The sequence below is a fragment of the Propithecus coquereli genome, unplaced genomic scaffold (genome assembly GCF_000956105.1).
Source record: "Propithecus coquereli isolate 6110/MARCELLA unplaced genomic scaffold, Pcoq_1.0 Scaffold210, whole genome shotgun sequence".
In the NCBI taxonomy this organism is placed as follows: Eukaryota; Metazoa; Chordata; class Mammalia; order Primates; family Indriidae; genus Propithecus; species Propithecus coquereli.
Window position 1 is genome coordinate 2430764 of NW_012146079.1, and position 12757 is coordinate 2443520.

Below are 12757 nucleotides of genomic sequence, written 5' to 3' on the forward strand. Positions count from 1 at the left end.
GTAACTGGAAAGCCCCTCAGGCAGGAAAATAAATAAGATTTCATACAATAATAGCAAAAGGAAAATGAGGGCAAATCTATTAAATGTTAGGCTTCCCACTGAAAGGATTGGATTCCCTTGTGAAGCTTTGGCTTGAACAGAATCAATCAGAGAGAACAAAAATAAATTATCCTGATAGAATTTTTTTTTTAAATTTCTCAGTGAAGAAAGAAATGTTAAGTCAAAATCAAAATGCTGACTGTTATCAAGGTCCTCTCTTATTACTCAAGGTTCTTATTTGATCTCCCACTCCTTTAGTTCCCACACACATCTGATTTAACATTTGAGTGGACTTGGGACATGCTGCCTTCCTCTGTGTTATATCTGGCCCTGTCTACATATATTTTGACTCTGGTTTATCATGGTTTCCCTGGTTCTAATTTGGATCTAATCTAAAATCTTGCTGTGATCTTCAGAGTTTGGAATATTACCCCAGATTCAGATTCTCAGCACTAACTTTCTCGGGCTGTTTACTCACTGCTGTACTTGTTCTTCATCCTGTTTTCCAGTCTTTTTATAGTTCTCCTGGTTCTGGATTCTTCCCTACCACCTGTTGCCTACAGAACCAGCAGTGACCTGGCCCTAAGAGGGAAGAAAATATGCTAACAAGAGGTACATGGAGGGACATATGTTGACACAATGGACAGGCATCAAAACTCAGGACAGGAAAAGTATTTGGCAGAGTCGGTCTATGGTATGAAATTTAGGAGGAAGAGAAATCTTTCTTTCAAAAAGATAGATCCTCAAGCCCTCTATCAATTGTTTTCTTGTTCATTTAGTGTTTACTTTTCTTTCACAGTTTTTCTCATTTAACTTAGGTTAGGAAATAGCCCTGACATGATCTTCCTCTTGCTTCAGGAGTACTTGTTTCGAAGGAGAAGTAAGGAGAAGAAACTGGTACTGTAATGGGTTCCCTGGGAAGGTTGCTTCACAGAGGTCAAGGGGAACACAGCTCAGAAACATTATTATTACTATGGGAGAATCCAGGCCGTAAATAGCACTTTCTTATACTGCATCTCCATGTTAACTTAGATGTTAAATTTAACAGATCTTTATAAATATCAGGCATTTGTAAAAGGTAATTTGGGGACTTGCATAAAATAATGTTTACCTATTGATACACATGGCACAAATCTATGAACCAAAATGCTGTAATCCCATAACTTGGGGGTAGGGGAACAGGTTATCTCAGTACCTTTTAAATATTATCAGCACAGAAAAACAAGGATATGATATTTCAGTTTGGTCATATCTTTAAAGAAATCCTATTTTAATCCTATACAACTTCTCTCAAGGTAAGATGCAAATATATGTTTTGCTTATCTTTTTTAGACCAAGGAATACAACGTATTTTAGAGAAAAACTGAAAAGACATTCAGTGCTTATCATACTTAACATCAGTGTATCATGTAATACTGTTGCTTACTTCTTTTTGACTCTGCTTTTGATTCCAAGATGCTATGTTCTCTTGGTTTGCTCTTATTCCTGTTTGATTATTTTCAGTCTTTTTTGTTCACGCATTCCTTTGTCCACCAATGTTGGTGTTGCTAAGAATTTCATACTTTGTCTTCTCTTACTGTATACATTATCTCTGGTTGATTTCATCTCTTACTGTGCATTCAAATACTGCCATGCTTTGGATGTGAATTGTCCCTGCCAAAACTCACACTGAAGTTTAATGGCCAGTGAGCAGTGTTGGGAGTTAGGGTCTAGTAGGAGGTGTTTGGGTCACAGGGGCAGATCCCTCATGAATACATAAATGCTGTCTCAAGAGTGAGTTCTGGTTCTCATGGAAATGGATTAGTTTCCTTAATAGTGGGCTGTTATAAGGCAAGGCTGTCCTCATGTTTTGCCCCTTTGGACGTATTCGCCTCCCCTGTGACCTGTGTCATCTTTTGACCCAGTGTGCGGCCCTCAACAGAGGCTGTCCAGATACAGAGCTACCTTCTTAAACTTCCCAGTCTGCAGAATTGTAGGCTAAATAAACCTCTTTCCTTTACAAACAACCCAGTCTCAGGTATAGCAACACAAAATGGCCTGAGACAACTACCCTCTATTGTCAAATAATTCCCAAATCTGTATTTTCATCCCTGACCTCTTATATACCCTACTTACAAATTTTCAATGATTTCCGGCTGCCTTCAGCATTAAAAAATCTAAAGTTCTCAGTATGATACACAAGGAACTTCAATATCTAGTCCAATCCCATCTCTCTAAAAGTCACTGTGGTCCTCTGAACAAGTCCTGCTTGCTCCTATGATTTTGAACAGGTTGCTCTGTATTTCTGGAAAACCCGACCTACCATGCCCGCTATGGGATTAATTACATATGTTTCAAAACTAGCTCAGTTGGTAATTAAATTCAATATATACTGAGGACATTTTATATGCTGGCACTAGGTTCCTGCAGTCATGGAGTTTACATTCGTGTGTGTGACTTTCCAGGGGAAGGGGCAAGGTAAATAAATAAACAGGGAACTAGTGAAGTAGTGATAAAGCTTATGATTAAAATGAAACAAGGTGATGACAGTGACTAGGGGAGTTTCTTTAGATCAAATGGCTAAAGACTTCTCTGAGAAAGGGATGTTCTCTGAGGAAGAGTGATGATCTCCTCTTGGAAACTTATGTCTATTAAGGCATTCGACATGCTATTTTTAATTTATTTTTCACCGTGTACATCTACCCCACCACATACTTGTTTCTTGAGGGAAAGAACTCAGTAGTTTCAATTTGAGTTGTCCTCTCCCAACATGAAGACTGGCACATAGTTGATGTTAACACATTAACTGCCATGTGAGTTGTATTTAACTCACGCTAGTTTTGAGCCTGGGGCCTCGTGAAGCATACATAACTCACATGTCTTTTCACCTTGGGATCCGCATGAACTATTTTTCAAGTTGCATGTAACTCACACACAGAAAACAATAAAAAATAACAATTTTTTTATTAAATTAGAAAGGATAGTTTTGTTTTTGAAGTTTTTATTCAATTTTCTTAATAAAACACCATGGCCCCAAGTAAAAAAATTTTTTTCTAGTGTGGCAGTCAATGTGTTAAATAAAAATTGATAAATGAATGAATCAATGAAATAAACCAGCTCTCAAATGCTGGGGGGAAACAGAAAAGAGTCCACATGAAAATTTTCAAGACCAAAGAATATTTAAATTCAGACAGACAACAGCTGATGGCCCCAACTTCCATCACACACACTCAAACTTCAAAAGGGGGAAACTGGATGACAGAGCTCATCCAAGCAATTTGATACGATGCCTATATCTACTCCTATCCTCCCAAAGTGCTTCTGATGCCCTCATTCTGGCTATTCTTGGCCTTTGGTTACTTCATCTTCTTCAGACATTTGATTCCTGGTTCCCTGCTTTAGTTTCCCCAGAGCCTGACTTTCATCAGCCTTAATATGGTTTCCTACTTAACCACAGCTAATGGAATCGCAGGTCTTTTTCTTTAGTAGTCACAAGATAATGTAGTGACCCTTGTTTTTCCCTGCAGTATAGTCTCAGCTTTGTTTTCTAAGAATGACTCTGAATTATCTACCCAGTCATGTACTGCCATTACTCCCCTTAAATAAATCTTGTTCTAAAATCTTGGGGTTTTCTATCTGTAGTGTGACCATACAATTTGCTGTCAAAACTGAGACTCTCTGAGAACGAAAAAAGGATGCTCATGGTAATTACAGGCAACAGGTGTAAACCAGGTTTTGTGATCATACTCTCCATCTAGCAATTTCCTGAAGAGCCTCATCTGCAACCATGACTTCTTTTTGGCTTTCTGCTCCCCTGGCCAGGCAGGTCCCTCACAGTGTGACTTCCACTCTGGCAAATATATTTGACCCTTTCCGTGACAAAAGAACTTTCCAAGATTTGTCAGTGCTTGTGTAGAGATTCGTATGTGCAAACTCCTAATTATAGTAATAATTAACAGAGCTAATATTTATAAACTCTTAGAATAAGATGGCATTTTATATGCTTTACTGAATTGAATTCTTTTCATAGAATTCAAAAAATTCTGGTGAAATTCCCTCCATTTTAGAGATAAAAGAAATTGAGGCTTGAAGAGGTTTAATTTACCCAAGGGCATATTATTAGTACATGCAGAGTTTAAACTTAATCCCAAATCTGTCTCCCTGCAAGTGTACATGTTCTAAAGTACTATAATATATATAATCCCTTGCTGTAAAACAATCTTTTAATGGAAAAAAAAATCAATCATTATGATTAAAATCTCTAATGTTTCTTAAACCCTGTATTTCTCTTATTAACAACTATAATAATATTGCTCACATAATACCTATTTCCTAGACTAATGAGTCTCTAAGAGTTTGGAGTTGTGTATCCCAACAGTAAAAAATGTTGAGCATGTATTACTCAACAAATGTATGTTTAGAAATTATTTACGTACACTAATGTAGTAATCAATTATATATACCATAGAACATATTTCAAGATAAAAATAAAAAATATGAAACTAAAAGTCAACTTAAGTCTTAATGTTTTTCTGCATCCCAAAGGGTTATCTTTCTCACTCCCTGAGAGAATATTCTGAAAACTCATCATCTAAACTGGTGCCATCTCAAATGTTAATGTGCATATTAGTCACCTGGAGATCTTGGGGCTTTTTTGTTTTTTAAAAATCTTCATTGACACATATTTATGGGGTACATGTGTTATTTTGTTACATGCATAGAATGTGCAATGATCAAGTCAGGATATTTAGGTTATCCATCACCTCAAACATTTATTATTTCTATGTGTTGGCAACATCAAGTCCTCTCTTCTGCCTATTCTGAAATATACAATACATTGTTGTCAGCTACAGTCACCCAATTCTGCTATTGAATATTAGAACTTATTCTTTCTATCTAACTGTATGTTTGTACCCATTAATCAATCTCTCTTCATCTCCTCTCCCATACATATGCCCCTTCCCAGCCTCTGGAGATCTTGTGTTAATGCAGATTCTGATTCAGTATGTTTAGGATGGGCCTAAGAGTCTATTTCTAACAAGCTCCCAAGTAATGTTAATGCTGCTCACCCATGGAGCACACTTTGAGTAACAAGAATTTAAATACGAGATTAACGGTTAGCCAAACTTACGCTGCTAATTTCTGGGAAGTAAAATAAATAGCTAATTCTAAAGTCAACTTTCCATTACTATGGGCAAAATTGAAAAAGACTACCTTTTAAACCATACAACAATCATTAGACATATTAATCAATAACATCAAAGAACATACTTGAAATGTAGACAATCATTACAACTGGGCATATACTTGCCTAAACTGACATTCCCATAAGAAAAAACTGATTTTGTTTCTATATGCTTCTTTTCCATTGCCAAAGACAGAAGTGAATAGAAATTAAGAAAATAAGGACAAAGAGCAAAATTAACTAAAATATATGTATTTTTATCTGTTTCCAACATGAAATCAGTAGGTAGGAAACCTACAGTTAACTATTATTGGCTAACCCTTATATTTATGTTAACAGGGTTATAACAATGTTTGGTTTTTTTTTTCTTTTTAGTTTTTAAATAAATGCAAGGCAAGAATGTCCAAAGAATACTATTTTTAAAACCTATTTTAAATTCGCACAAATTTAAAAGGTTCAAATAGCTGAAATGTACAGGACTTTATATATGAAATGTAGGCAAATTCGGAATATAAGCAAAATGAAATCAGAAAGTATTTTGCTTTTACTTTTAGTCTTGTAGTTCCCTAACAAAACCCTAAAGTTCCAATACCCTGACTGCATGAGAACATCTCATGTGACTCTCTAATAATTTCCAACAGTCAAATATACCACAGAACTAACATCATACTCAAATTTCAATTATTTACCTTGTCAATCATTTTTCTTGCTTCCACTTCCTCACTGTTGGGATTCTCTAACTCAATGGTATAAGTACCCTTGTCACTTTGGTCATCATCATTATCCTTTTCAGAAGTAGCAGAAGTTGCTTGATTTTTTAACATTTTATCCATCTCCTGGCTTGGTCTGTGCCCAAGACTCCCTGAACTTCTTAATAATGCAGTTTGTAGGAAGGGTATTGACACCGATGGCTCCTCTGATTTCTGTTTTAATAATTTCCCATGTGGAAGACCATGCCCCCCTCTGTGATGCGTAGAGCTAGTCTGTAAAGACAAAGAAACCACTTTGGCATCTGCTGTTGGAGACTTTGTTTTCTCAAGTTTTGTATGTGTTGTTGAATATGTAGCATCCTGACACAAGATTCCCACACTTTGAGTAAAAGAATATGACCTTCTCTTTCTGGGATTGTCTTCATCAAAGAATGCAATCATAAAAGCAGTTTGACTTACAACAGCTTGGTCTTGATGCTTTTCAGTAGCCTGGACCTTCTGTAGCTTTTTCTGTTCTGAATGGTGGCGCCTTAAGTGTTCCTCAAGAGTTGCACGTTTGCTACAGCGCCTGTGAGCCCCAGCATTTTCTGAATCACTTTGGGTACCATCATCATGTTTATTTCCTAGACATGAAAAAGAAACCGCACAATGGAGAAGAAAAAAATCCCATGCAGAAAATTAGAAGCATATACAAAAGTGCTATTTGTTTTGCCTCCCTCCCCCTTTCAATCCAAAGTCATATGTTCTGTTCAGTAACAGGCTCTGCAAACTTCCCTCAACTGCAATGGTTACATTCAAATTTTATCAACTAACAATGAGCTCCTTTATAAACAACTGAATAGGATTGCCTTTCTTTCTCCAAATTTTAACTTTATAATGATTCATCAACGCCTTAACAGATAAGCAATGCTCTATCATCTATGATAGTTTATAATTATAACATCAAAAAACATTAATTCTGCCTTTAAATCTTACAACTTATTTAACAATCAAAATTTGACTCTAGCATCAGAGAGGAAGAAGGACAAGCAAAGGGTGACACCACTAAAATGCTTACTGTTACACAGAGAAAGAGAACACAAATACGACAAAAGTGTGATGAATCTTAACTTTCACTGATGGTCAATACTTTTGAAAGTTCAGGATACAGCTCCTTCTTAATACAAAGATTCAAATTTGTAGTTCCCACTAATTACTGCACAATATTTCCCAAATATCTTTGTAGATATGAGAGTTTTTGGAAATTAAATTTGTGCTCTAAACTCCAGTGGCTTCAAATAGTTAAATAAAGCATGCTAAGAGACCTATGAAGGAAAAGAAGAGTCTATGAAATCCCTACATAAATCCAGGCACCTACTGGGCAAATAGCATGGTGCTAAATATAACCAGATGTCTTCTCCATAAAGCATATAGAGCTGAGTTAGAATATATGTGACTTTTGAAAAACCAGCTCCCTAACAAAGGTTTTTCTGTATTAGAACAAGTGAAAACCACTAAGTAGTTACCCTTCACAGTTCTGTTAAGGATTAGATATGAAACTACAACAACTTGATTTTTCATTGATTTAAAATTCTTATTACCTAAATAATAAGTACTTTAGAAGAAATAATCAAATGATAATTACATTATTATAGCACAAAATTACTGGAAAGTCAAGAGTTATGCTATGCATATTTTAGATGAAATTACAAATCAGGGCTTAAATGATGGCTTCTTTAAAAACTATAAATGAATTTAGTCAACCAGGTCCATTCCAATACTTTGTGGACTAATTCTGATTTTTAAATTTCCTGGGCTACAAATTTTAATGTGAACACCTGCTGAATAACGTGGTACTACACAAGATAATTATCAGAAATGAAAGCCTTGGGGGTGGGAGGAGCAAAGGATATATGTATGGGGTTGAGTTTTAATGCTCATGGGTTTGTTCCTAATGAATTTAGAGGTTAACAACGGGTTATGATTTAACCCATTGTTAACCCAAAATGACTGGCTGTAAAAAATGTGGTACATAAAAAAAAAGAGAAGATTCAGAAGAGAGAATGACAGAACATATGACACTGAGAATGACAGAACAATGACAGAAAAGGGTGAAGTTTTGGAAAGGCAATGAAAGTAAGGGAAACAAAGGGAGTGAATAAGACTAAAATGAAGGGTGTTTGGGAGCATTCCCATCAAAGTGATAGTGATCAATACTATAAAAATCAGATACAACAACAAATCTGAAGATCTTTCTTCAAATTACTGACTATTCAATATGCAATCTGAAAAGAATAAAAACAGGTGCTTAATTAATAGAATCCCTACCTCAGGTAGTTAAGCTAGGAATCATGGACAGCAGATAAAAGGTAAAACTCAAACAAAACCACTAGTTTAAATATAAAATTCATTAAAAACATAAACAACCTATTTCATCATTGTATGGGCTCTATTGAAAAGGAATCCAGTTTGTAAGAGATGGAAAAAACTAAACTCAAATATTTCCTACACAATAAGAAAAAATAACCCATATCAGATGCACACTCAAACATTTTAACGAAAATACCATCTTTACAGAATTTAATTCTTGTTCCAATGTATAAAATTTGGCCCTTGCTGGTGTCAGGCCCTTTCAAATGTCTTTCCTATAACTTATAGTTTAAAACTTCTCTTATAGATTAGTAATTTTCTCTTCTGGAAAATTATTATATCTTCCTGCATTTCTCAGTGTTACACAAGGTGAGACAACTGATCAGAGCTGCAATTTTCTGTTTTTACTCAACAAAAGATCACCAGTAAACTCCTAAGTTTCTTACTTTCCTTTTTGCCTATTATTAACCATGCCTAAATATGTTGACATTCTTTTAATATTTTTTAGGGTAGGTTAGCTGTACCAAGTCAGTAGCTGTGGCCAAAAGAAGCTGCAACTCTCCCAAAGGGTAAAAGTGTATGGGCTTTGTGAACATTATTTTCCTCACTGTCCCAAAGCGCATGCACTTTACTCTTGTAGGAGCAAGGTTTTTGTTTTTGTTTTGTTTTGCCTACTTTAAATTTTTTGACTGATCTAAACAGTTGTTGAAAGTCTAATTTTTATAACATTATTACTAATTGCTATAATTACATTTATTTAGAGTCTGGGTATATACGTTTGATATCCTAAATTGTGGAAAATTGTTATCTAATGATGGCAGCTGACTTTTGAAGAAAATCTCATGGCATTTATAAATATGTCTGGAGAAATAAAATGGATCTATCCTGTATCAAAAATGAGTTATATTCACAAAAACCTTTTTTTGGATGGTGTGCAAAATGGTCTAAAGACAAATCGAAAAGAAGAACTCTCAGCAATGGCACCATATTGGAATATATGTCTGTCTATAAATCAACTTTGACGGACAATGTAATTTGATTATATAACTTCTGATAAAATTTTTAAATTTCTAATCACAAAAGTATAGATACACTGATGTGGACATTAATGCCTCTATTTGGAATCAGGTTCACAAATGAGCCTTGTTCAAGAGCAGAGAATGTCTTAAAGTGATGGCTTAAAAATAACAGTTAATACAGAAAATAGTTATAATGAATAAAATGAGTTATAAAAGGGTTTAATAAAGGTATTTTAAAATGGTATCTTTTAAAAGGATCTAACTCATTTTTTATTTATTAAGAGTGGTTTAAAAAAGACTGTTATTTCTAAATTTTTGAGGATCATGCTACTACGTCTTAAACTATACCAAGGATATCAGCATTATTTATCCAATTCATATAAATGGTAAGTTAAAAAATGTGTAGCTTTTATTCCTGAGCTTTAACCTATATATACGTATATAGGTCTCAATTATGTATTAAAATTACCTAGAAGAAGTGAAAGTTCACAATCGTATCTCAAAAGTACATGTACCAGGTAAGTGCTGATAATTATAACTAAATATTGTAATAGGCCCCAAGAAATAATTAGGTAATCACATCATCTCACTATCTTGAAATGTCTTAGAAGCAAATCAGAAGTACATATGTGAATATCATTTCTTCACTACTTGATCAGAATGCCATGACATAAGTACAGATTAAATCAGAGTCAGTCTTGTCATAGAGAAGTCATTCATTGTTTATTCAATTTACCGGGTACCTATTACATGTTCAAGTACCCAATGTAGTGTTGGGTAAGTGATATATGGTCTCTGATCTCAGAGCATCTTTTTTAAGTCCATTAACTCCTAATACAGTAAAAGAATAGTCAGATTAATGTGCAATTGCAATTTATTCAATATCGTTTTCCTTATAGATACCTTGTTAAATAAGAGTAGGACAGACTAACACAAATCTGTATTCAATCAATTCTAAGATAAATTTAATTGACAAAACCAATGGGAAAAGAGTGATCAGCTGATATCTCAATGTATAAGCATAAAGATATATTATTAATTTTAGCCAAGTGCTACACTAATATAGCACATATAACTATTTCACAAATGAACATTCATCTGTGAGTTTTATAAAGCCTTAATATTGAAAAATTTTTAAATTATTAGATTCCTAGTAAGTATTTCTAAACCAAAAATTTCTGTTTTATGAGGAACCACTGAGAACAATTTGAAACACTCCATCAATAATATATTACCCAAGTAGAACTGCTGGCCCATACCAAATGGCTTGAAATTTCCTTCAAAATCTAGATATTGACATCATAATAGATAAAAGAATTGAATATATCTTTTCCTTAAATCAAGAAAATAATGGGAATTGTCTTCCAGGAAATTCCACTGATGAAACAAATAAATTTTATATTTCCATAGGAAAAAGAGACATTTAATGACATAAATATAAATTCACAAAACCAATGTGATTTTGGCAAGAAAATGAAGAAAGCCTATTTTGAGTAAGTTGGACATGGCAGTCTGGCTTGCTTTTCAGCTTGAAAATTAAACTTTGAAAAAGCAGACTTTTCTGCCATATAATTATCTAACAGAAGTAGGGTAACTGTGAAGACTGTCCTTTATCACAAAATAGGAAGTTCTGAAATGATCAATTCACTTTACCTTTCAACCTTTTCAAGTATACCGGAACATCACTTTTAATACTTTTGGAATCCTCTTCTGTTCTTTCCCATATCATTTGAGGAGGGTTGTTTTGTGCTAGCCAATCAGCTACTTTGTTTTCTGGCGCCATCATTCCTGTTTGAATTCCCGGCAAGTCTTGAGTTCCAGGAGAAGACTTCTTTGACTTGTGGCGCTGATCAGAAGTAAATTTTGTCACATGGTCTCTAATAGTTACCTTCCCTGGGGTACTGTCATCAAACTCAATGGTAAATGAAGCATGCCCTGCACCTGTTGTATGGGAACTTGGTGTGTCTTTTGTTGGGATTTCATGAATAGTGTTCTCTGTTATTTGTGATGGTTGCTGAAATTCTTTTGTAGGGATTTCAAAATAACTTGGTTCCCTACAGAAAGGAAAAAGTACTTCTTCATTTGCAGCTGCAGATTGTTCCTCAACTTGCTTGGCATCTATGCTGCACCCTAATGAGAAAAATAAGAGAGAATTCAAAGTATTTGGGAGTTTCTGGCACTTAAGGGCATCTGGTGATGGCCATTTGTATTACTCCATGAGAATCAGAAGGCAGATCACAGTCTGGATGAAAAACAATGGCATTTATATCACAGAACAAACATCACAGAGAAGAAAGAATCTTGATTATAAACATGCCATTCAATTACCAATAAGAGTTGCAAGATAAGAGCAGCAATGGCAAAGGACAGCCAAGCAGTTAAGAAATGGATCTTGCATGGCTAGGTCCATGATTTTTCCAACTTGGATCTAGAAATCATCAAGGTGCAAAAGAATTGAAATCAAATATAGATGGATATGCATGTTCATTGTATATATGTAGAGTGATAGAAAAAGCATGAATTTTCTTATCAAGTCACCAGAATGAAATATTTGAAATGTCTATGAACACGCTTAGAGCTCCAAAGGAGAACAGGTGCTCAAATGAGGATACAAACATGCAGTAAATATGTAAGTGATGTTCTGGAAGTAATGATTCCACTTACCATTCTTCATTACATTCAGAAACATTACTTTAAGAATCACAAAAATAATATTACTGATGTGTGAAAGAAGACAGATACATTTTATAAAGACTAAAAGAGTGGTTAAAGATAAAACATGTGGTTTGTTTGCAGCATTGCAATCCAAGCAGCAGTATGAAAGAAATAAGGTAAAAATAGAAAATTAAGTTGCCAGCCAATAACTCCAGAAGAAAATTAGTTTACATTTCTACAAAGCAGAATGTGCACGAGAGCTGGGAGAAGGAGCAAGCAACGCTGGAACACTATTACTATTCTTCTGTGCCTCAGAAACAAATATAAAGGTATAAAAATAGATGCATTTATAAATAAAATATACGAAAGTATATAAATTAAAATAACTAAAATGCTCTCTTTTAAGTATGTTAAGAAAGAAATTTTTTTAAAAATTAAAGATTATACTGCCCTGTTGTTGAGGAAGCAAAAGAACCACATCTATTTTAAAGATCGTCAAGAGCAAGTTCAAATGAAATATATTTCCTTAAAGCTCAAGAATCTATTTGTTTATAAATGGATTGATAGAAAAATCATTTACAGACAATTTATTAGGAGGAAAAGGCAATACTTTTCTAATTAAGTAAAGCATTTGGTCTTCTGAAACATTGTTTCAAATATTTAATCTTGGTGGGATTCATTAGATGCTATAATTAATTTCTTGAAAGTATTCTGAATGACAATCATAAAATTGCTTTTAGGTTATAGAAGAATGGGACAGTAACATCCTATAATCAAATGTGCAGGATAGGGCATAGAAGACATCAAGATCCATTTCAAAA

At 34.3% G+C, this 12757-nt stretch overlaps 1 protein-coding gene across 1 annotated transcript in view; it reads right to left on the bottom strand.

Annotated features, from left to right (window-relative positions):
- The window catches only part of CEP170 (centrosomal protein 170kDa), a 111684-nt gene that overhangs the window by 54309 nt on the left and 44618 nt on the right, over positions 1-12757 (bottom strand). Inside the window, exons 8-10 of the mRNA XM_012644336.1 lie at positions 10935-11411; positions 6373-6536; positions 5893-6186 (exon numbers count right to left, since the gene is read on the bottom strand). Of these exons, the coding sequence (XP_012499790.1) occupies positions 5893-6186; positions 6373-6536; positions 10935-11411 (935 nt within the window). The remainder of the gene's footprint in view (positions 1-5892; positions 6187-6372; positions 6537-10934; positions 11412-12757) is intronic.